This window comes from Vollenhovia emeryi, unplaced genomic scaffold (genome assembly GCF_000949405.1).
Source record: "Vollenhovia emeryi isolate VEMERY1.0 unplaced genomic scaffold, V.emery_V1.0 DF939216.1, whole genome shotgun sequence".
NCBI lineage: Eukaryota > Metazoa > Arthropoda > Insecta > Hymenoptera > Formicidae > Vollenhovia > Vollenhovia emeryi.
In genome coordinates this window covers 422718-449107 of record NW_011967150.1, presented here as the reverse complement: position 1 = coordinate 449107, position 26390 = coordinate 422718, and the positions used below count along the sequence as shown (strand labels likewise).

Sequence of the window (26390 nt, the reverse complement as noted above, 5' to 3'; positions counted from 1 at the left end):
TGTCGCCGTTTTCAAGATGTTTATTAGTGTTTGACTACAACGAAAGTGTTTGAAATTTCAAACACTAATAAACATCTTAAAAACGCGACACCGAAAGTGTTTGAATTTCAAACACTTTGAAATTTCAAACACTAATAAACATCTTGAAAACGGCGACAACGAAAGTGTTTGAAATTTCAAACACTAAATAAACATCTTAAAAACGGCGACAACGAAAGTGTTTGAATTTCAAACACTTATTATTTAGAGTGAAGCTGACGTTATTTGTCATCATTTTGACATCGAAATAACAATAAATAACATCAGCTATCTGTAACTCTAATGACAGTGTAACTTTAATGACAGTGTCGTTGTCACTATATCGTCGTTGCTCAGGTATAATATATGGTAAAAAAACTGTATAATGACAATATAACGATAACGGTTACTGACGTTAAGAGTTATAGAAAAGGGGTACTGAGCTATTAAACAAAGCTCGGTTTTGGATCGATATCGAAATGTATAGAAGAACTCAGAACAAATATATAAACTTTATTGTTACTTTATTTTGTAAAATAAATCCTTACTTTGGCCTTTTCATTCGATAATATCGCGTCAGCAATTGGTGTTCAGGAGACTAAAAAGGATAGAAAACTAGCCAAGTGTACGCGCCAATATAGAAAACTTATTTATGTTAAAATACGATGTTAAGATCATCCAAATAGATCATAATTAAACGATCTTAAATATAAGATCTGACTATGAATACCGGCCTATGTTTCCTATAAGTGAACAAAGATTCTATTTTACACGCATATTTGCACACGTGTTTGTATAAATAAGATAATTTTATTCGCTAAAAAATAACTAATAAAACCATTTATACAAACGTTTAGGTGAGAAAAGATTTCTTATTTAGATCAAATCGCCAGTATTATAGTTATAATCTTTGCCGTTGTACTATTTCGAAAAATTATGATTGTTCGATATAGATTTAAAAAAATAAACAATAATCGTCAACTGCCATGATAAAACTTAAACGAACTCATTCGGCAATAATAAAACGTATGTGATATGTGTTTAAAAATTAAGTTAAATATATCGACATTCTTGTGCTGAAACTTTCACATTATCTCGGGCGCCGGTATTAATTCCAATGAATAATTGCAAATATCACGTGCTGAATCGAGATCTGTGCTTTTTATATGAAAAGTCCCTCGACACACAAATCGTGTTAAAACAGTCAAATATTTCCGATCGAAGTTATTCTGTACCAAATTGTTCTATGTCGAATTATATATATTTCTTCTTTATAATAATGTCGAAACTGTAAAACAATTAATGGCACTATTACAATTACTTAGAAAATTAATTTATATCATTAATCTCATTAATTCGTTAAATGCATAAACTAGTTAATTTAAAATAAATCATATTTTATCGAAATTTTAATTTAAAATTTGGTTATAAAAATATCTATAATATCAAATACTTTCACCGAGGTAAAATTATTTCCAATTTTTCAATTCTTTCAATATGCTACACTCACCTTTTACATGTTATTTTGGCAAAAGAAAATTTAATTACATGTTTTTAATTAAGTGTATTTGAAAACAATATAAGATACGAATATTACAAGAACTAATATAATATCACAAAATTTCTACGAATAGTTGTAGTACGCAAAAATCATGTCCAAATACAACATTCGATAAAAATTGATGTTAATCGTAAGTACAGATACAATGATGAGATACATGAATTGATACAGGTGCAATAAATTGTTGCAATTAAAACATTCGTCGAGACAAAGTTTATTTTCTTTTGCCAATCCACTGATCGCATGACGTCTTATTCGAACTTTAATATCTTTTTATATCTTCGCTTTAATATTAACTACAAAATATTTGACCAATAAACATAAACGTTCGTGCGTTAATTACTTGTTATAGCCTGCTCAACTTCTCGCCTTTCATCAGTTTTCATAAGTTTTAGGCAATCCCAAATTTTCAATCAGTGTCAGATCCAATATATCTTTGATATATGATCTCTGACTTGGCGATTTTAAGAATTTCAAAGGATCTTATTACTTATGATTTATTTTGAAATAATATCGAGACAACGCTCTTTCTTCGTTCTTTTCGTTTTAAAAAATAAATGTGGGGAACTACATTACGCACCTACGGGCAAATGGTTTATAAAATACTGTATTATTTCATGAGTAAATAGCCGATCTACTTGAACAGCGATAACACCCATGGATCTCTTACTTTTTTTCACAACGTCAATTACGACCTACTACATCGTTCATTATTCATTATTGAAATTATGATAAATTAACAGATGGCACTGAATAAGATTGCATAAAACCCCAGGCATTCTGACGTTATTTATCATACATAAACGTCATAAGTACTGTATATATATATGCCGCGTGTTTAAGAAAATAACTCACTTTGTTCCTTTTGATTTCATCGGTTCGACGACGATCTCATCGAACGACCATGTTACTGCTGATGTACCTCGTCGGAATCTTGGCGTCCACAAATGCTGAGGACTTGACTAACTCGATAGAGAAAATACCGAAACTGAATCCAACAGACAAGATACAACATATTCCAGAATTGTTAACACTTGCGTCCCCTGACGATGCAACGCTTACGACGGTGAGTAAAACTCCTGTTTTCCTTTTTTTTATCCAACACAAATTTGCGCATTAAATTAAAAATAAATTTCTTAAATAGAGAGAAAAACTATAACTTATAATATATAAAAATAATTGTCATCCTCACGTTTGAAATGTGACAATTTCTTAAATAATTATAATATAAATAACAATAGCTCCTGTAATAAAATCAAGTATAATAAAAGGGCCTCCGCAACCTGAACAAGGTGGTAATGTCCGATAAAATTACTTTATTATAATAGCAAATGTATATATGTATATACGTTTCGGTCCTTATTGGATCATCTTCAGTATAACGAAAAAAATAATAAATACAATTAAAAATATATATCGATTTGCGAATTAAAAATATACATAGATTACGCAGTTAGTAATATAAAATTGTAATAAATTAAGAGAAGGTATAGTACTAAAAAAAGATCCACTTGCGCGGCGCAAGTAGATATAACATTATGAGTCAAAAAGTAAAAAACAGTAATAGTCAAGTAATAGTCAGGTAACGGTAAAAATAAAATAAGAGACGGTAGTACAAAAATAAACTGCGCAAGCGAATATAACATAATGTGTCACTTGCGCCGTTTATTTTTGTACTACCGTCTCTTATTTTATTTTTACCGTTACCTAACTATTACTGTTATTTATTGTAACATACACAAAATTTACATACACAGAAAATTTCAATAATTGGAACGCTATTGCAACAGCATATTTCTAGGACCAAATCAAGTAAAAAAAGTCCTATTCTACTTTTTATTTTGCAATTTTCGCAATGGTTAACGAGTTATTAATTAAAACTCGCTGTCTTAGCCCGGCCTACCGCCCAATTCAAGCGTGCGGCGAGATGCGGCCGTCCCGCGATTGGTTATGAATGAGTCTTGTTACACATTTTTAGATAAACATAATGAATATCGAAGACATTATATTTAATGCTTCAATTTTAAATGCAGAAAATATAAATAATGCAGAAAAACGTCTTCCAAAGCATACAAAGATACATTATATTTATTATTTACAAAATACGTTTACATTATTAATATAATAACAAGACAAGAAATTATGAGGCAATGGATTACATTAGTTTAATTAGTTAATAATCAATCAAGTTTGAATTAAGTTATTAATAATTGTAACTAAATATAATATATGTAATACTTTGCAATCCTTTCGTCTTCTTAATAAAAAATTAATTTTTAATTTGAATTTTTTAACGTATTAGATGTGGTTTAAGTGAATTTGTTGACTAATCGATTGTGCACGATTACTCTCTATGCACTATGTATATTTGTCCAATATTTGTAAAAAATGTCATAACATCTTACAGACTAATAATTTAGAAATAACGTTAATTACGTTTAATCGCTCATTGTTAATAATCTTTTTATTTCTATCTAATCATTTATGTTCAGTACAAATAAATTAGTCAAATGTGATTATATTGCACAGATGGAACTGATAAGTAAATATGGATACAAAGGTGAGCTGCATAAAGTAACCACTGCCGACGGTTATATTTTGGAACTACATCGAATAAAAGGACGAACCGATAATTCTACCGATTTGAAAGTGCAAAAACCTGTTGCGTTAGTGATGCACGGCCTTCTATGCGACTCGTCGACTTGGGTTCTTGCCGGTCGTGAAAAAAGTTTAGGTAAAGAGAAAAAGTATAGCTTTAGTGTTAAAACAACGTGATTTTCAACTAAAGGAAAATATTTTTGCCCAAACATTATTCGAATATTTCTATATTTAAATATTAAGCTGAATTTTTTAGACAAAGTGTCAAAAATTAAATTTAATCTATGATTCTAATCACGAGACATATCATGAATTAATAAAAATAAAAAATGTATCATAAATTAATAAAATGCATAAAATTCATAAAGTTTACATGTGATAAACACAAATTCGAAGGAATAAGGCTAAGAGTCGCGACAGGGTATTAGTGTCTAAATTATTTTACTATAAATTTCTTACGAAAAATAATACCAGCCAAGGTTTGAAGTTTGAACCGGGACCTCCCTACTCACTAGGCGGGCTTCTCACCGATTCGACCACTGAGACATGTAGTAATATTTATCGCAATAAACAGTCTAATGTTATTTCCCGAATGTCATATCATGACTGTAAACTAGAAAACTAGAACTGCCGACTTAAAATACAGAACAATCAAGTATCCCCAAATATTATCTTCTCATTCACCCAAACACCTAATGAAATTGAGAAACGCGTATTAACGCCTGCGTGATTAATAAAATTCATAAAATTCATAAGACTCATATGTGACAAACACAAATTCGAAGGAATAATACCAAGAGCCGCGACAAAGTGACAGTTTTGTATGTGTGCGTGCGCTCGTATGTTCATTTTCAGATAAAAAATGAAATTTCATGAAATAAAATATCATTATATCCTCAATCGCACGAAGACCATCCGTACCCTAATTTGAAATTGGAATTTAAACTTTTTACATTGTACTTAAACTAATTTAAAAGACGATAGTTTGACCATTTTGGCCAAAAAAAACCCGCACGTTTTATGAAAATTGGTTGAAACTTTAAAAACTAAATAATATTTACGTAATGCTGATCAAAAGTTAAAATAAAATGTTTGATATTTCAATACTACGCTGCCCAACAAAAAGCGCATAAGAACGAAAATAATTATTTCCCATTATTATTTTTGCGCACTGAATCTCGTTTACCAAATTGCTCTATCACGTCACAAGTTTGAGTTTGCAGTTAAAGTTGCCAAAAAGAGTTACCTTACAGTTTGTATACTTTGATACATTATAACTACAATCTGTGATCTGTTGAAGAAGTTTTATTGCAAACAAAATTAAGTGTGTTGTTAGAACTGTTAGTCATCGAACAGAATTTGTTGCGTCGTTCTTGGTTAAAAAAATATTGATAAATAACACAAAGTCTTTTGTGTCAAAGCTGCGCGCGACTTCCATAAATTATTAACGATATAGTAATTAACGATGAAACTTTTCTTAATTATATGTTATGCAAACTTAATGGTTTTTCAAGTTGCTGAATACTAATTTGGTGTCAAAGTTGACAAATTTCCCAACGGGTCATACATGTATGCTGTAATTATATGATGTGCCGAAGTACACTACAATAACTCTTTCTGCAACTTTAATTGTAAATTCCTCAAAATTGTGATGTGATACAACAATTTGGTAAATGAGATTGTATTCAGCGTCTCCATAGAAAATTATCCTCGTTCTTGTGTATATTTTTGTTGTCGAACAATGTAGAAATGAAATAACGTCTTATTTTGACTTTTAAACACTTGTAGTAACTAAATGCTTCGTTACAAGGATTCGCGCCCATTGTGATTTTGATCAGCATCACGTAAACTATTTATTTTAAAAGTTTTAACAAATTCCACCTAAATCCAATTTCAATAAAGCCCGTATCGGACTATGGGTTGAGATTGAGATTGACAGTAAAATTCATAAACTTCGGATTAGTAAGCTTTACTCTGATTTGTCAAATTTCAATATAATCTCAATCTCAATCCGTAGTCTGATACGGCTTAAGAATTCATCAAGCTTTGTCATATGTGTATTGGCCAGTATATTCATCTTTATCATTGTTTTCTAATATTTATATTTTAGGATTTTTGGTCGACTAAAAGGCTTGATCATTTTAGGATTTATTCTGGCGGATGAAGGATATGATGTATGGCTCGGTAACGCGCGTGGCACTACATATGCTCGTAATCATAAATCTCGGAAAACTTTGAAGTCGAAAAAAGATTTCTGGAACTTCAGGTGAGAATGGATATAAATGCACTGTCGTCTACAAAAATAATTCTAACTCCCCGAGAGTTCTCGTACGCAGGGAACTCGCAAAATTCGCAGCGAGAGTTCTCTGCGAGATCTGAGTTCTTTCTGCGAGTTCTCTGAGAGTTCCCGGGAGTTCTCACACGCAAGGAACTCGCAGGGAACTCGCAAAATTCGCAGCGGGAGTTCTCTGCGAGTTCTGAGATTTCTCTGACAGTTCTCTGCGAGTTCTGAAATTTCTCTGGCAGTTCTCTGTGAGTTCTGCGATTTTCTGCGAGTCCCCCGAGAGTTTTCATGCACAGGGAACTCGCAGGGAACTTGCAAAATTCGCAGCGAGAGTTCTCTGCGAGTTCTGCGAATTCTCTGAGAGTTTTCTGCAAGTTCTGCGATTTTTCTACGAGTTCCTCGAGACTTTTTATGCACAGGGAACTCGACTGATTTTTATTATTTGTCTTCTTAACTTGCATTTATCATAATTGTCTGGATTTCCAAGAATATGATAATTCCGTAATAGCAATGACATAATATATTGTAACACGTGTTTCCAATTACACTTATTATAACAATATACAGATTCTAGATAATCATATAAGATAACATGGGTCGAATCAAGATCGTTTAAGTATCATTTCTTATATTATAATATAACCTCTGCCTCCTTCTTGCTTTACGACCAAATTGTATTTAATTTTTCCTCAATAATAATGTCGAAATCTACAGTTTTTGAGCGATGTTACTAATGTTTACAAGAATAAAAATACATAAATCTATATTTTAATACATAAACTATACATAAACTATATTTTTCACTTAACGTTAAAATTTACCTGAAATTTAAAATGTTAGAAAAAAATGTGCTAAAATATTTTCGTTGCAATTCTCAGGGTTGTCTCGAAAATGTTCAATAAACTTTATTCACAATTCTTTGCGTTTCATGAACAAATTAATGAGCCGTTGATAATTCAAAAGAAAAATATCGGTTTCAAAAATATTTATCTAAAAACGTGCCATTTTATTGACAATGCGTTATCTTGTCAGAAAAATTTAATCAGTTATCTTCGATTATCCGATTACGACTAACACCCAAAAGAGACACGCTGCGCAGATTATATAAAAATCAGTATCTCTAGCTTCACGAAAAAACAACATTGCACAAAAAGACATGTCTTTTATATATTGTACTTTCACATATAATGCACTTTTGTGCAATATTGTTTTTTCGTGAAGCTAGAGATACTGATTTTTATGGATTATTATAATAATCCATATAACAGTATTATAAATTTGTAATTATAAATTATATTTAATTTACATTAATTATACTTAATAGCAAGAATATCTTTAAAGATTTTTAATACTTTTCTTTTAACTAAACGTAAATGTAGTAATTTATGCGAGTATATATCCACTCCTATTGCAGCTGGCATGAAATAGGCACGCGTGATCTTCCAGCGATGATAGACTATATTGTGAAGACCACTGGCCGCCAAAAAATGTTCTATCTAGGCCACAGCCAGGGTACCACTGCTTTCTTCGTCATGGCGTCGGAACGACCAGAGTATCAGAAATATATCGAAGAAATGTACGCCATGGCTCCAATCGCTTACTGCGGCAGGATGAAGAGTCCCTTCATGCAGTTGCTGGCACAGTTTACCCTTACCATGGAAGTGCGTGACTCCTAGATGTAAAAAAGAATTGATTTCTCAAACATTTTCTGTAGTTTCCTGACAGTTCGAATGTACCATTGCAGATTATGGGGCAATTATTCGGCATATACGAATTCAATCCTACCAATGATTTCATAAAAGCAGTTCAACGTTTAGTGTGCGCGGAGAAAGCCATCACTCAACCCATATGCTCGAATGTGATGTTCCTAGTGGCTGGATTCAATGAAGAACAATTCGATCCGGTAAAATCGCTTTTAGTTTATTTATTCATAAGTATATAATATATCTTATTTTTCGAGCATACTTTTAAGCGTTTTTTTAAATTATACTTTAAAGCAAGATAATAGAATATACACAAATATGTAGCGTAATATTTTATTTTGTCAAATAATGATTTTTTTATACACACGGAGAGAATTTTCTTTTAAAATTTATCCTGAAAATCAAGTAATCGTGGGACAACACGGCATTGTGAGAAATTTTATTCGAGTTTTTAGAAATTTTACCATACATTTTACTAATGAAATGTATACCAAGTACTAGTAAAAAGTATGGTAAATTTCCAAAAAGCTCTAATAAAATTCTTCGAAATAGCGTGTTGTCTCACGATTACACGATTTTTAGGATAAATTTTAAGAGAAAATTCTCTCCGTGCATCCAGTATCACAATTGTATCAATGTTATCAAAATTGTGCAATTATTTTAAAACTCAATTATTAAGTTTCTTAACTAGGAAAATACAAATTAACTTTCTTACGTTAGTTTATGGGTCTCCCTAAGATTTATAAGGTAAACTGTCCATTCCGTAGCATTGTGTCATCTATTGACAGCACACTTTACATCCCTTAGAATCTTTCTTTCATAAAATCATGTACAACTCCTTTCCTAAAGCCGCTAGTCATACATCTAACAGTTTGGATGTGATTAAAAAACTCTTCTAATATCTTCCTAGGCTCTTCTACCGATAATCTTAGGACATGTTCCTGCTAGTAATTCCTTGAAGCAACTCGTCCACTACGGGCAACTCATCAAATCTGGTAAACATTTATTTATATTAATATAATAAGAAATTCGGCAGACACATATCTCTAAACACTACCTCTATTACAATAAAAACTGCTATGCAAAGTGATTCTCAAAAACCACCCAGTTGGGAGGTGTCCAACTACGTATCACTATTCCTTCTAAAAAACTGAGACGAAAAGTTCTGAACACTTTTTCCTCTAACGTTTAATAAAGTAGTAATTATTGAGCGTAAAGTCTATCCTATATCCAAGATGCAACTCTAAAAATTATCAGATCTTCAGAGACCTGACACTTTCCTTGAAGTATTTCAAAAGATATTTAAGACGATCCTTAATACAAGAATTGACTGGAAACAAGCCTAAGTGTAAGCAACCAAATTCGCTTTTAGTAAAAATATGATATTTCGTATGTACCAATCTAATGCAAAAACATAATATACCTAAGTATTTGACGGATAAAATATATGAAACATACATTCTGTTGAAAGTGTGATATTTCAGCTCGGTCAAACTGTGTCTTTGCAGTGTCTAACACAAACGTTCGCTATATTACACGCATTATGTATAAAAATAATGAAATATCCATTCAAATATCCGTCATTCCTTAAGAATTTCCCGCAATAACGGCGATAAATTTGTCAACAGGAACACTATTCTTGCCGGGGAGATTTAAACATTTTGATTACGGACTGTTCGGTAATAAAGATTTGTACGGCACGCTGACTCCGCCAAACTATAATTTAACTAAGATCACAGCACCGATCCACGTGTACTACAGTGAAAACGATTGGCTGGCAAATGTCCAGGTTTGTATTTCTTTATGCAGCGATTATCTCGAGCACCTTCGATGTCTGGGTAATTAGAGTACCTTTTTACACTCTAACGTTGAGAATAAATACGAAGGGGAAACCGCTGAGGGCATTGCAGTGCACAGATTTGCGGCATTACTGGACATTACTAAGCATTACTAGGCATTTTTTGGGCATTAGTTTGGGCATTAGGCCTTGCTGGGGCATTATAAAGATACAATAAGCAAAAATAAGATAAAATAAGATATAACAAGATAAAATAAGATAATAAGATAAAGTAATGCCCACTGGGCATTAGTGGGCATTGGTGTACAAGATTTTGATCAGCGGTTTCCCCCTCGGATAAATATTACCACATACCTCAGTGGTCGCTAGTGAAATGATATCTGATTTAAGTCTCAAATATATTTTGTTGTGTGAGTGTATTTGATCAGCCAATGGCTAAATCCCTTTACTACTACTCAGTTCTTTACTATTGGTTACTATTTGATACGCGTATCAAGTGCAGGATGTAAACTAGGCCACCAGCGATTATTCGAAACTTAAGGCTAATCTACAATGTGCATCTAGAAACTTTAGAATATTTATCGATATATGCCTAAATAATTTGTGCAAGTCGATAAATTGTATATTACACATTGCACGATCGTACATTGTCGGCAAATGTTTTAAGCGTTTTAACACGTTTATATAAAATAGAATGTTTCTAGATGCAGAGAGCACATTGTAGATTAGGCTTCAGCGCCCAGTATCAAAATTGTACTCACGCGTTTGTTGTACTTTCATGGATATTTATACTTATATCATGGCCCTTCTTGTAGGATGTGGAGAAGTTGTATAGCGAGCTGGGCAATCCCTCTGGTAAAACCTTAGTAGCGGATAAGAAATTTAATCACTTGGACTACCTGTGGGCCAAGGATGCAAACAAGATCGTGTACGAGCCGATAATCAGTGCAATGAAGAAGAAGTCCACGTAATGAAGTACCAGCATTTATTCCTTCGCAATCCTAAGCAATCTACAAAATTCGACGGGGATTTACTTTCGTCGTCAGCAAGATTGTTTCGTTCTGAGATCAACGTTTGTGCCCGATGAATTCAACATACTAAATTGCATTGCCCAATCTCTTGTCTACTTGATAAAATAATTTTGTCTACTTGAAACGTGATACATACATTTTGCATTTTGTACCGACCCTTATAAATTCCCATTCTCTTGTATTATTGTTCCATTGATTTTTTGTCCTCGCTATTATTTATTTGTGACTTATTATCGCCTTTTTTCTTACGTCATTATCTCGCTCGCATATTTTAACAATAGTAAGTAAAGGGTAATTTTCTTTGATTTATGAAAATTGTGATCCATAAAATGAATTATCTATAACATCAAAGATCAATTTATAGATCGAAATTAATAGACTCGTAAGGAATCAATTAAACTAAAACGAATAAAATTGTACGCATAAGAATTAATTGATGAGATATAAAAAGAAATGATCTACGAGAGGAAATCTCTGAAATCAATTTTCTAATCGAAGATTACAAGAGATTTCCCTGTTTGCCTGCATTTTATCAACAGCGCAATCAGTTCTTTTGTTTCCTTCAAAGCAATCCGATAAGGATCGTATAACAAACAGACACACAATGTATTACGAGTAGCTATGCACCTGGCACGCAAAAAGTTGCAAAAATGCCGTGTCATTTTATGGATAAACAATCGAACCACTTGAACACCGATAAGAGCCCCTTCTCTTTCTGAACACTTCAATCACAACTCTGTAGACCAATCGTGTTATGAAAATTATATCAACCCGATTATGACAGAGAACTTAGGTAAAGAGATTTCGATAACACTCGATAAGATCGTATAAAAAGCAAAACACTCTGATGGTGTTTTCAGTTAATAAGCAGCGCCATATATATACGCTACACATTCGGGAAGAAACTCGCGCGCAATACAGTTCGAGCCGATCGCATCTTGCGCAACAACGATCTCGTCACGCGACACAATGGCGCGATTAATTCTTCTTCTCTTGATTATGGCATCCGCCAGCGCGATGCCGTACTCCGCGATGGATATCCTGCCGATAGACAAGATACCGGCGATCAAGGAACTCGAGGATCCGCAACGTCTGGAAGCCGCACAAGCAGAATACATGTCGCTTACCACCGTAAGTGCAGCTGTCGAGAATGAAAGTAAATTGAAGGAGACTATCATGCCAGTTGAAATAATTGAAGAGGTCACTTTGCGCTTGCCTGCAAATTTACAATTACAAATACTTTAATATCTTCATCGAGTTTCACTAAGAAACACTGTAGACTTTCTAGAAGGTCCGAGGCATTATTGCCGTTAGAAACAGCTTCGTCGTTTAGCGATCTTCGGCGACAACATTGTCAGAAAAACAATTCAAGATATAACGTATGAGAAGAATCTCTCCTTTGGCGAGCAACAGTCCCGTCCCGATAAGCACGAAGAATGAAAAAGACTTTATCTTTGGACGTAGACTTATGTAGCTTTACACTTACGCTTCCTGACTTCGGCTCCGACCATCCAACCCACCCTTAGCATCTCTCACCTTCTTTAAACAAACCATCCCTATAACACGTAAATAAGACGAATCAAATTTTTAACGTATATTCATCGTCTTAATGACGACCCCCCTTGGTGCTTTATCAATTTGTTGATCTCGATATTCTCGATCAACATATCTATAGAATATTTTCATTGCACAACAGCTCGATTTAGTGAAAAAGTTCGGTTACAATGGGGAGCTGCATGAGGTGCTCACTTCTGACGGTTACATCTTGGAGCTGCATCGGATAACAGGGCGGACTAATGTCGAGAACTCGCAAGTGCAAAAACCTGTGGTAATCGTGATGCACGGTCTGCTGTGCAGCTCGGCAGCTTGGGTTCTTTCGGGGCCGGAGAAAGGTCTAGGTAAAAACTATAAATTTCCAGTAAAAGCACTTTTGTATTTCCGAGCGCAAACACATTATCGCACGATCATGTGCACAGTGGTGGACAGAATGGTTGCAACACAGATTTTCTAACTGACCTTAGGTACGCGTATTTAGATTCAGGTGTATGTTTTAAAACATTTTCTACGAGGGAAATTTTACTCGAGAAATAGGTCGAAAATGCACAAAATGGTTTCAAAATAACCATCGAGTAAAATATTCCTCGAAGAAGATTTTGGAACGTAACTCTGAATCAGAATGCACATTCACGAAACTCATTAAGCAAAAAATTGTCGCAACCATTCTGTCCGTCATTGCACACACGTTTCTTTATATATTTACACGGAAAAAACAATGTAGCTGCTGTAGCTAAAACTTAGCAAAATAGGGACAGCTAATATTTTTAGTTGTGATAACTCAATATTTTGCTACGACAGCAAACCGTTTGCTGTCGCACCTAATACAATAGGCACAGTAGCAAAATATTGAGCTATCACAACTAAAATATTAGCTGTCCCTATTTTGCTAAGTTTTAGCTACAGCAGCTACATTGTTTTTTCCGTGTATAAGAAATATATCGAACAGTTCTTTTAAACTGAAGCAAACTTGAGAAAGAGATCACAGATAAAAATTTTTATTTTCTCCTCTGTTTGTGTTTACTTAATAAAAATATTATCTAATATTACCCACTGTTATATTTCAATGTTCTTTTGATATACTTAGGGTTTATTCTGGCTGACGAAGGGTATGACGTTTGGCTTGGCAATGTACGTGGCAATGTATATTCACGCAGACACTTGGCACCGGATATTCTGCCGGAAGTTTACTGGGATTTCAGGTGAGAATAATGAGTGTAAACGACAAAAAAGAAAAGAACCGTATGTAGCTATGACCGCAACTATTACAGCAATAGTAGCATGTTTAAATATAAAGCTTGTTGGCAGGAGATACAAGACATAGAATGTCAAATATCTTCATTATCTTATCATTAAATTTACACTCTACCATACCACCGAGTGAAAAAACTGAAGTGCTTTACGTGGCAGGTGGTATCTATCATTTCTCTATCATTTCTCTAATAATTCTATCATTTTAAATACACTCATTGTCAGTCCCAAAAACGCGGTACACTAAAAATTTGGGAGAAATTTACGAAATTTCGAAAAATCATAACTTGGTGAATGGTGAATTTTCTATGTTTGCATTTATTTGTATTTTTATTACTTACCAAGTTATAATCATTTGAAATTTAGTCAATTTCTCCCACATTTTTAGTGTACCGCTTTTTAGGACTGAAGACAAAGGAACGGTCGGAAGTGTCCCTCACTTTAACAGTTTATACTGTAACTAACTTAAGTTAAAATTATTTAACTTTTTAAATGATTTGTTTAATTTTTTTAATTAATTATTTAACTTTTTAACTTTACTTTTAGTTTTCTAACTGGACACTACCCAACCCTGATAAATTATAATCATTAACAAATCGTACGCACGTGGCACAATGAGAAATGAAATTGTACTAGTATCAAAAGCTAAAAAGGTACAAAAGAATTACAGTATTTTCGCATTTTGAGATAAAATTAATCTGCACGTGTCATCTTAGCAGAAAGATTTAATCGTGTTTAATCTCTTAATCACTCACTCCTTAGATTATCCGATTACGACAAGGTTACTTTCGACACAATAACATTAAATAAAAAATTAATCAAATCAAAGTTAGTACCAAACGGATGATAACAGTAAAAAAACAGTAAGCAACTTTTCAACCCGTGTAAAAGTCCGAAATGCTTTCAAATATTTATACAGGTGCAATAAAAGTCGCGATAAAAGTAACTAATATCTTCTTTTATCGGTCAGGTAAGGTATTATCACTTCTTGATCGTCTCATTGAATGCCTTTGGTGTTATTTTCACGAATTAAGTGCCTATCAGATGTTTATCGGTCAAAAGTAACATATATTTAAGTGACTTAACAAATATTAAAAATGTCCAAATTAAAGTTTTTTGTCCCAAATAACAGACCTGTATAGGTTTAGCATTATTATGAGATGTGATATTATTTCGTAGATATTTTTACAAGAAAATTAACGTTTCAACGAAGATGTAAAAATTTCTACAAATTTCTATTTCAAGTCAATTTTTGTAGTTATTTATAGAAATGTTTTCCGCTAGGGAAGCATATATTGTTTCAATGAAACAAATTTCAATTAAATAAGTAAGAATACTAAATCCAAAAAACTTCTTTCTCCGTGTATATGCAACTTCCCCAATCACTCTTATTGTTCTATGAATTCCTGAAGAATTACAATTCAGAAATGCAGAAAACTTACAGAATACTTAGCGAATTTACTATGCTATCTGGGTTATCCATTTTAGGCCGAGGATTGACGAACAATTCATAAAACTCGTATCGTTTTTGCAGCTGGCACGAAATGGGCATGTATGATCTTCCAGCGATAATAGATTACGTTGTGAAGACCACTGGCCGCGAAAAAGTATTTTATTTGGCACACAGTCAAGGTACCACCGCTTTCTTCGTCATGGCGTCGGAACGACCAGAGTATCAGGACAAAATCCAGGCGATGTTCGCGCTGGCACCGGTTGCTTATTGCGGCAGGATGGATAATCCCATTTTGCAATTCATAGCGAGGTTCACCGGTACCTTACATGTACGTAATTCTAATCTCAATAAAAAAATAATGCGACCTTTTTTATGGACTTTAATGGCCCCGTTGCAGAGACTGATGAAATTACTTGGCATGTACGAGTTTATGCCTGATAATGAAGCTATAAAGATATTCCAAAGAATCGCGTGCGAGGAAGACGCTTGGACGCAACCCTTGTGTGCAAACGTGCTCTTCTTGATCGCCGGGTATAACCCGGACCAGTTTAATGCAGTTAGTAGCAGCAAAGAATCGTAACATTAACTTTTAAAAAATTTTAGTAATAATTTTAATAACGATTAATCTTATTGTTTGAATTGATGTCAATTCGTTATTATTTCGATATATTTATTCATGACGCTGCTGTCATCTTCGCAGACTCTTCTACCATTAATCCTGGAACATACTCCAGCTGGCTCATCGACGAAACAGTTAATGCACTATGCACAACTAATAAATACCGGTAAGCGTTCATTCCTACTATTGTAAGTACACCTCAAATTATACTTGCGCAAAGAGTGAGAACAAGATCGTTTTTTTTCGCACCCCATTTGCCTATAGACACTTGTTCTCACTCTTTGTGAAATATCTTCCAAGACAACATTAAAGACGTTTAAAAGAGACATCTTTAAGACTTTATTAAAAGACGCCTATAAGACGTCAGAAAAAAAATCTTAAGACATTGTCAAAAAGATGTCTTTGTGACATCTTATAAAAATATAAAATATTGATTATATATCAATAGTTATTTTTTGTTTTATTATATTATTATTATAAATTTGTTCTCAGGATATTTAGTTACACCGGGAAAATTCAGGCAGTACGACTATTCATTGATTACTAATTTGCTCAAATACAATTCGATTTCGCCTCCAAAATACAATTTGGGAAGAATCAAAGTGCCGATTTCATTGCATTATAGCACCAACGATTGGCTGGTGAATGTCAATGTTCGTATCTTCTTATATATTTTACTTGGTTTATTTCCAATATATTAATTTTTTTCACATATTCATGCGCATAAGCTTTCGTATACTTTTGGAATAAGTATCTTGGAAATAATCGAGATGCTAAAGTCAAATTTACTACCATACGATATTTTAATTGTACGAATGATTGCAGGACGTCGACGAATTATACAAGGAACTTGACAATCCGTTAGGAAAATTCCGCGTGCCGCATGAAAAATTCAATCATTTGGATTTTATGTGGGCGAAAGACGTCAAAGAGCTTTTGTATGACAAGGTACTAAGTCTGATGACGAATTTCCGATAAAGTTAATTCTACTAGTGCTTGGAACTTCAAAGCTTCTTGCAGAGATAAAAAATTTCATGAGAAGTTGATTTTATCTATCAGAGAAATTTTAATTATCGTAAAATCGATACTCGCGTTAGATAAAATTATTGACTTGAATTATCAATCTATTAGTAGGGATTATTTAATCACGAATTTCTTCGAAATATGACTTGAACCTCTGTAAAATTTGTAACAAACTTAGGAATGAATGAGATATTAATTTTTCCACTGAACTGGGAACTATTAGTAGGGATTATTTAATCACGAATTTCTTCGAAACATTACTTGAACCTTAGTAAAGTTTGTTACAAACTTAGGAATGAATATTAATTTTCCCACTGCACTGGAAAAATTTCTATACATTGTAATCAATTATTATTAGTATATAGTGTGTACTAAGTAATCAAATTAACATTGTAATTAATTTTATATCTATATCCAACTGTCGATACAGCTATTATAAATAAGTCGTAATACTTAATTTTATATCCGTTGGAAGAAACTACTTGTAATATAGCGAAACTTGTTTTAAAATGTAGGCAACTTTAAAAGACTGAAAAATATATGTCTAAATATTAAAATTAGTAATTACAGATAAGATTTATTCAGATAAGATGTATTTATCGTTAGCTCTTCGTAGATGTAATGGATTCCGTAGCGTTGAAGATCGAATATAAGTAGCGACAAGCTGAATATCAACAAATGTAATGACGACGTTGTCAAAATCGTAAATAAAGGCGCTAAAAAGAGTCACTTTCTTACTTTTAGGGGGCTCTGAAAGAAAGCACAGGTATCGCTTTTACACACGTATACGTACATTTCACATAAATAGATACGGACGTGTGCGTGGCATTGCAGAGGCACAGATATTTATAGTCGTTAGGGGCGGAAGTGAGATACACGGTCTAACGAAGTTACGCAAATTATGCAAAACATAACAGGTAATCATCCAGTCGACCACTCCGCATTGCGAGTCACAAGGTTGAATTTTATCGAGAGCACGTTATTGATATTCCTGGTAATATCGCGTGCGTAGGTAAGTTGTGAGGCGCGCGCGTGTGCGTGTGCCACGACCGCAATTCGTTTTTTTCCCCTCCTTGGTATTTCAGCGTTGTAATTTTAGGGAAAACTCGACCTTGTGACGCTCGACACCGCTCTCTTAGAATAACTTCACTCCCTACTTTATACATACCGGCACGCTGAAAAGAAAAGTACATGGGTGTTCATGGGTGGAACTGATTTTTATTGTTAAGCACAATAATATTTATCTGCTTTTACCGCATCTTCTGCATGTAGACTCGATCGTGAAATCGACGGAGGTGCGACAGACCGATTTTTATCCCCGAAAGCTCGATTCCGAGAAAAAAAATCAAAGCGATCTCGTCGTGCCCACATTTATCTCGTTCCACGGGTAAAAAGTTGGCAATTTTGCGTTTGCGTTTCCAAAGAAAAAGAAAGCACGTTCCGGAAGCCAGCTCTTGACGTTTCGACAAACCGCCGTCTGGCAGCGTAACAGGTTCTTCATTTAACGTGTATACAAAGTACAATTGGGCTTTCACCACCGGCGATTAAATTCGAACCCATTAGCGATGCATTTCCTGAACCGATCTCATGTAGCAAGTACGGCGAAAGCATAACGTACATCATATAACACCGTGAAGATACAGCTCGTTCTGTATGTCGCTAATAATATATGCAATAAACCTGCTGGAATATATGTACAATAAATAAATATAAAAAAAAACCGTGACAACATGTCGAATATCCTCAGATGTTCTCAAGTCGATTTTCGGCGAGTACGACTCGATATCTTTCATCGTGAAACACTCTTACTTTCGAACACTCTGCTACATATTCGCTGTTCATAAAAGTGGCATTGCGAACTTCTATTTAAAAAAAAAAGGAGGACCATGCACGATAGTGATTTGATATTATTTAATAGTCAGTCTAAAATTTGAACAATGTAGCAACGTTTACGATAATTAAATACTGCATGAAAAATTGTTTGAAGATTGCACTCTATGTATAAATAATATATCATATATGTATAATCTATATTTATTATATATATACACACATATATATATTATATATATTTGTATATATATAAGTATCGTAATATGGAGTGTTGAATATTACATAAAAAAATTTAATATGGATAGGTGTTATTTCCTTTCCGGAAATAAATATTCTCCTAAGTATACATCGCCTCGAGAGATAAAATGTCTTCCCCCCCCCCTTTTTTTATGTTATAATCTGTGCACAATATAAAAACTGTGAGGGTAGCAATGAACGAGTCGGATATTTGTTATTCAATAGCATGTTAATTTTATATCTGATCGAAATAAAGTTATTGTTAGATTAGGTGTACGATGATTATTATCGCACGTCGAAAGAGAGATTTGAGCTCCTTTGTATTTTTTTCCTATTCCGTCCAATCATTCTGAGAATTCTTATTCTAACAAAACAAAAGTGTCAGTCGCAGTTGCATGGCAAATACAAGATGAAATTATTCAGTATGCGGTACATAAGAAACGACGGTTACCAATTAATATAAAATAACAATTGCAGGGGCAATCAATCTCGTTCGGGCTTACATTCATTATTGGCGATTATTCAACGGATACCACGTACTTCCATGTACTTTTGCAGACTCGAGCGAGATACGCTTGACGTAAAACCCACTCGACGCGAAAATGTGTAGTGCATTTAGAGTATCGCTCGAACGCTAAACAATTACGCTAGAATTTACTACGTTAAAATCGCCAGTATTGAACTTAACCGTGTAATCTGCGTATTTACCTAATAATATAAAACAAGAACACAACAAACTTCTTGGCATACAAAATACATTTCAACATGTAAGGTTGTATGTCATTCTTCATTTTCTTCTTCTTTTTTTTTTCTCCCCAGTTTATCTCCCTAATCCTTCGACTGTGTATCTTCTTAGAATTTCTCTCTCGGATTATATCTCCACTTACGTAACGACAAACGATATATCAAGAAACATTGATATTTCTCTTCACTTGCTTATCGGGAGCATACGTTGCTTTTTCAAAACGAATTTTCCGTGTACATAATGAGTAATGAAGTTCTCTTTTACACATGGTAGTGATTTTAAATGTATGTATTTTGCATAGTGAGCAAGGGAGGAAGAGAGGAAGGAAAAAGGACGTTCGAGAGGACAGCAAAAACAAGTTTACCCGCTCTTAAAGAGGAGAATGGCTACCTGACCAAGGTAGAAATAGATAAAATGTCTTGTTTCGTGCGTCACATAGCTACCGAAATTACGTCCTACAATGCAATGCCACGTTGGGTTGTACTTTTTATCGAACTCTTTCTTGATAAACGCCGCAATATCCTGAAAGCCAAAACCAATGGATATTAATGGTAGAATCAATAACGATTATTGATTTAACAATCTCATCCTGTACAACTTGACACAATAAATAACACGAGATTATCCCGGGAAACAGAATCGGCCTTCGATATAATTTCGAGCCAGCGTTTCAACTTCAAATTAAGTTGAAATTAAGTCAGGTCTATTAGATTAATAAGACTTGAATAAATTATGTTCCGTGTCACGTTATTCCAGATATCAATTTAGCTTCTCTCTAGTTGCCAGAACTTTGTGTTCTTCGTCATTCTATTATCAGCAAAAGTTGTTAAATGCTCAATGTAAGGATATCAATGAGTTATTCGATTCAAGTTTCATTAAAAATCAATTAAATTCATGCTCATAGAACGTCGAGACCCTCACTGAATAAGAGAAAAGGATAAAACTGGATCTATTGGCAAACACATCTACTCCAATTGCGTTCTCTTCCGTTCTTCGCACAACAGATTAGTGCGCACGGTGCGTCGGTTATCTACTGCGTCTGTACACGTCGTAATAAAACCGTGAGGAATATACCTTTTCAATGTTATATTTCTCAAGAGCCTGAGTGGCACAATCGACAGCGTCCTGCTGCATTTCCTCCGACATGTCAGCATTCTTGATTACTGCTTTTCGGTCTGACATTTTGTCCGTTCTGGAACACAGAGAAACAGCATTGTCATACAATGTGGCACGATTATCAAACAATGAGTCACCCTCTAGAGGCCTGCGTCCACGATGCTAGAACTTGGTCCAACTTGCGCTATTCCATAAAAGCTGCAAGTTGATTGGCTACGCAGTTCTCGGAACTAGCACTTGGACCAAGTTCTGGCATCGTGGACACAAGGCTTAAAGACGATGCTAAAACTCGGTCCGAGATCTAGATTCGAGAAATATGAAACCAATCAACTTTATACGGAAAGGCTGCAAAATCAAGATCTCGGACCGATTTCTAGCATCGTAGACACAAGGCTTCAAAGGCCTGTGTCCACGATCCAAGATCTGTGTTCAAATTCTAGTTTCGAGAAATGTGTAGCCAGTCAACTCGCAGCTATATTCCGTAAAAGCTGCAAGTTGATTGGCAACACACTTTCCGGAGCTAGAACTTGGACAGTCCTCGGATCTTGAACACAAGACTCTGGAGCGAGAGCACAACTGGAAAACCATGGAACCGAAAGCGGCACGAGAAAGTACAAGTTTCAACCCCGAGTTTCATGACACAGTCGTGGAGCGAACCGGCGATTCGCTCTTATAAATTCACACCACTTTCAAAATAAACGGCTTTATTTATAAAGCGACATTATCGGCGCTTTGTACTCGCTCGTTAAATGCCACGAGGCATTGAGGTAGCGCGCGAACGGCCGCCGCGTTCGACAGCCCTCCCCCTCTTCGTGCGAACGTGTCACAAGATTACGGCCCGTTCTTATTTCAAGGCAACAAAACTAACAACGGCTCTACGACTGGTTTGTGACACCTTAAAATTGTACTTGAGATAGTCTCAGGGTTACTTTACCCAAACTCCGGTTAATTTAGTGGTCGATTAACTCTGCCAGAACCGCCCAACATGACACCTAAACACACACACATTTGTATTTTGCGTTTGACGAAAAATGCGGAAGACGCAGAGACGCTGTTGACAACATTGCAAGTTAATCGTCGCTTACTTTCGGAGTATGGTTAGACCCGGCTTCACCAGCGCCGCCTAACTTCAATCACAGCTTAAGGGCCGTGGCGCACAAAAGACTTAAGCAGGAAAACTTAAGACTCAAGAATTTCAACCAATCGGAGATTTCAGTATTGCTTAAATTAAAAAATGGCTCCTCACATTCTCGACAGTCATTGGTAATTTCCCTTAAGTCTCAAGTTTTTTTCGTGCATTCGGGGCCGTCATTCCTTAGCCTAAAGCCTTGCGTCCGCGATGCTAGAAAAGGGGACAGTTGGAAAGAGACAAACGTGAATTAAACTAAGATTAAAGTTAAGCGACGTTTGGCAAAACCGGGCCTTGAGGTGGCCCTTAGTCCGGTTTCATCGACATCGCTTAACTTTAAACTTGGCTTAATTCATCCTTCGTCTCTTTCCAACTTGTCCCCTTAGGTTTCCAGTTTCACCAACGTTGTTTAACTTCAGGCTTACAATTAGTTTAATTTGTTCTTTGTCTCCTTCCAACTGTCTTCCAACTTACTTTAAAAAGAGACAAGTATGAATTAAACTAAGATTAAAGTTAAGCGACGTTTGGTGACACCATAGACATACAAAAGATAGACTGCTTATGAGGTAGTGGGGGATGTCCTCCTGAGGGAAAAGGACAACACCAATTTATTTGGGTATCTATCTTCTTCTAGTGTACGTGATCACGTGGGCGTGAACACGTGATCGCCTTCAGATCACGTCCACTAGAGGAAGACAGATACCCAAATAAATTCATGTTGTCCTTTTCCCTCAGGAGGATGCCCCCACCTAGGGTTCCACTGCCTCATAAGCAGTCTATCTTTTATATGTCTATGGGTGACACCGGGCCTTAGGGCCAGTTTCATAAACGACGGTTAACTGCTGACCAAAGATAGTTAATTGATTCTCTATCTCTTCTAGCTAATAAGATAAAAGGAAAGGATAGAGTCGACCGAACTCTGGTTAGCAGTTAACCGACGTTTGTGGGACTAGCCCTCAGGCCTGGCTTTTCCTTTTCTGGTTAACTGTTACCAAGAGATTAGTCAACTCTCCATCTTGTTCGACTACTGACTCGGACTCCCGACTGTGATTCAACAAATTAGAGTGGCGTCTATTTCCGAGTCGGCCGGTGCTTTGCTGTGATTGGTTGAATCATAGTCGGGAGTCCGAGTCAGGGCTTTAGGCCCGTATCAGACCACAGACTCCCGACTATGATTCAACCAATCACAGCAAAGCACCGACCACCCTGACTGCCGACTCGGGAATAGGCGCCACTCTGATTGGTTGAATCATAGTCGAGAGTCCGAGTCAGTAGACGAGTCAGAGTCGGGAGTCTGTAGTCTGATACGGGCTTTACGCCGGGATTAAAGTCAGGCGACGTTGGCGAAAGCGGGCCCTAAAGCCCGTATCAGATTTCAGACTCCCGACTCTGACTCGACTACTGGCTCGGACTCCCGACTATGATTCAATCAATTAGAGCGGCGTCTAGTCCCGAGTCGACCGGTGCTTTGCGGTGATTGGTTGAATCACAGTCGGGAGTCCGAGTCAGTAGTCGAGTCGGAGTCGGGAGTCTGTAGTCTGATACGGGCTTAATGCCCACTTCTACGATGCGGACGAACTTCGATCTCGATTCGACATGCCTCTCATCTTTCTCCGATCGCAAAAACTGGAGAAAGATGAAAGGCTGAACCGAGGTCGGAGTTGACCGGTGGAAATGGACAACGAGAACGGGAATATAAGAACGAACTATGAATACCGGCCTTACGACTGGCGGGCTCGAGCTGGGCCGCGGGAAGCGCACGACTTTGACAGTAGCGTGCAGGTCCAACGCCGGCATGGCAATGCGGCGGGCGGGAGCCGAGTGTCGGACGCGGTGATAGCGTGACGCTCGCCATCTCGCAGGTAGGACAGGAACAGAGAGATAGAGGAAGAAGGGAAAAAGTAGATAGCGCAGGCGGCGAGAGAAAGAGAGTTCCGTAGCTCATGCGAATATCGGTGCGATGCACAATTAGAGAATGGAGTCGAGCGAGGGAGGGGAAGAGAGGCCGAAGAGACGAGCGTGTATGAGAGAGGGTGGAGGAGACGGGGGGGGGGGAGAAGTTAGAGGGCGGAAGGGGCGAGGGAGAGGGAATGGGGGAGGGAAGCGCGAAAGGCGCGGGAGGACAGTGTTTTGTCGATACGAGGACAATAAAGAAATGGCAATTCGGCCGGCACGCGAGGCGCGCGGCAACCCGCGAAAGTGGGTCGCGACGGTGCCGCTCGTCCCGGCGCCGACGTCGGCGTCGGCGTCGGGCACCCCGTACCGCCGCGCAGCCCCTGCCCCGGCCTCGGCCCCGGCCCCGGCCCCGGCCCCAGCCCCGGCGACGAGGAGATCCTCGGATCTTGACATAAGAAAACGCGCGGCCGGACAGACCCAGTCTCTGCGAGTTCGGCAGCACGTTCGCGGAGAAGGGGGAGAGGACGAGCGCGCATCTTCGACACACCGGAGCGATGCTCCGGTTCTCTCTTTCTCTCTCTCTCTCTCTCCGTCTCGCTGCTCCTCTCCTTTATTTCATACGTTTTCTCTCTACCTTTTCTGGTTGACACCGTCTCCAGCGGATGATCACACACTGTACAACAGGCTCGCCCTCCTCTCCGATATCCGGGGTGTGTGTGTGTGCGCGCGCGTATGTACCCGTGTGCGTGTACGGCCGTAACGCGAGGTCCGGCGAACGCCGTTTATTTTAAGCGCGCGCGGGCGCGATATTTTCCCCCGATACTACGACGACGGGGCGAACGTGACGGCCGAGATTTCGGCGCGACGAGGGATCCTGCGACGTGCGGATTGGCGGCCGGTCCGTTTCCTGGATGCTGCCGCTGCCTCGGGATTACTCGGGAAAATTTTGGGCTAGCTGGGCTTCACGAGGGCCGAAAGAGAGGAACCGACAACTTCACCGACAACTACAGGCTCGGAACTGAGAGCACAGCCAGTCGGCGCCGCGCGATGCCGGCTCGCGATTGGCTCGCCGGCAGGGTCTTCTATCACGGTCTTCTATCGGACCGGCGTGCACCGCGCGAGGCGACGCGCGAGAAACAAACGCGCGTAGGGACTGTCGGACGGCGACGGTGGGAGCTTGCTTTCGTTTCCTTCTGGCGGCCGGCTCGCTTCAAGGCCCGTTTCGTGCCCGCAATTTCCATTCGACATCGAAACGACGTTTTCCATCCGTCAATTTACGCGCCGCATACTTCGACGTTAATAGCCGCTTTCCGCTGAGAAAACTGGTGCAGCACCAGCGCCGTGCTAGGTTTCTATAAAAACTGCACTAGCGCAATAATAGTGCGGGTTCAGTGGAACCAGAGGGAAACCTGAGAGCGGCCACGCCGGCGTTTTACCTGATGCCGTTTCGGGAGACTGGCTTGCGCGCTCTTACGCCCACTTTTGCTTTCGGAACTATTTCATTACGCATTCTCGGACACTGCCGATAAAATTTCCACTCGGTGCATGGCTGTGCTATGCATTCCGACATCTAATTTATAAAATTTACATTGTCCACATGAGAGAGGTTTACGTAAATTTCATGCAGATATAATTTGTGTTGGTGTAATTTTGAATTTTACAGCCCAATCCTGAAAAATAGGCGTAGCCTGGACACGCACAAAAGCCTAGTTTACACCGATCATTTGATACGCGTATCAATTAGCGTATTTCAGCCGATCAGCCAATGACTAAATCCCTTTACTAGTTTTTCTACTATTTAATACGTGATCAAACAATCGGTGTAAACTAAGTTAAAGCGGTGACTTTATCGGTAGTGTCAGAGAATTCATAGCAAAATAGTTCCAAAGGTAAAAATGGGCGTAAAGGCGCGCAAAACAGTCTCGCGAAACGGCATCAAGCAAAACGCCGGCGTGGCCGCTCTCAGGTTTCTCTCTATGTGGAGCACACACATTGAGCCTATCACACAATGCCAGGCAATAGGAATAGGGAATAGAATTTTTGACGCGTTGAGACAGAAGAAGAGCCTCCTGAGTGAAGAAGGAAATATCGATATTGTTTTGCGCATTTTCCTCTCGTACCTGCACATACCAAAACCACTGAGTTTAAAAGTGTAGAAAATTATAATCTTTTCGTCGACTTTTCAAACAGTTTCCTTTCATTATACACAGGCTTCTAAACTCATTTTTAACGGTACAGTAATACTCTGTCGTGTTATCCCGAGGATGGACGTTAAACGTTTGGCACGAGCTACAGGCACAAACTCAAGCAACTATTCAATGTCATATTAATGACACCATCTTATGTCCCCCTCGAAACCATACAACTTTTGTCCAGGTCATTTTTTAGCCCCCTTCCTTGAAGAGATATTTGCGTGCGTCGAGTAAAATGACTCCTCCTGTATATTCTATTTAATATATCAAATAGGTGAAGTTACGCAATGAGAAATCGCGACAGAGAGAGAGAGAGAGAGAGAGAGAGAGAGAGAGAGAGAGAGAGAGA

The 26390-nt window shown here is 37.2% G+C and overlaps 3 protein-coding genes across 3 annotated transcripts; 2 read left to right on the top strand and 1 right to left on the bottom strand.

Annotated features, from left to right (window-relative positions):
• The first annotated feature begins 2392 nt into the window (after window positions 1–2392).
• LOC105560947 (lipase 3-like) lies at window positions 2393–11117 on the top strand. The gene is made up of 8 exons (XM_012010483.1): window positions 2393–2645; window positions 4109–4313; window positions 6323–6443; window positions 7876–8122; window positions 8206–8364; window positions 9075–9159; window positions 9793–9953; window positions 10778–11117. The coding sequence occupies exons 1-8, from the start codon at window positions 2484–2486 to the stop codon at window positions 10931–10933; spliced, it is 1296 nt and encodes a 431-aa protein (XP_011865873.1). The 5' UTR covers window positions 2393–2483; the 3' UTR covers window positions 10934–11117.
• Window positions 11118–11848: 731 nt separating this feature from the next.
• On the top strand, window positions 11849–17618 carry LOC105560946 (lipase 3-like). Its single transcript, XM_012010482.1, has 8 exons — window positions 11849–12124; window positions 12690–12891; window positions 13635–13749; window positions 15333–15579; window positions 15649–15807; window positions 15952–16036; window positions 16363–16523; window positions 16696–17618. The coding sequence occupies exons 1-8, from the start codon at window positions 11963–11965 to the stop codon at window positions 16846–16848; spliced, it is 1284 nt and encodes a 427-aa protein (XP_011865872.1). The 5' UTR covers window positions 11849–11962; the 3' UTR covers window positions 16849–17618.
• A 1555-nt stretch (window positions 17619–19173) lies between these two features.
• Window positions 19174–24898, bottom strand: LOC105560945 (dynein light chain 2, cytoplasmic). Its single transcript, XM_012010481.1, has 3 exons — window positions 24484–24898; window positions 20783–20900; window positions 19174–20230 (listed from the first exon to the last, which is right to left on the bottom strand). Exons 2-3 carry the CDS (start codon window positions 20888–20890, stop codon window positions 20069–20071), a joined length of 270 nt encoding a protein of 89 aa, XP_011865871.1. The 5' UTR covers window positions 20891–20900; window positions 24484–24898; the 3' UTR covers window positions 19174–20068.
• Window positions 24899–26390: the final 1492 nt, after the last annotated feature.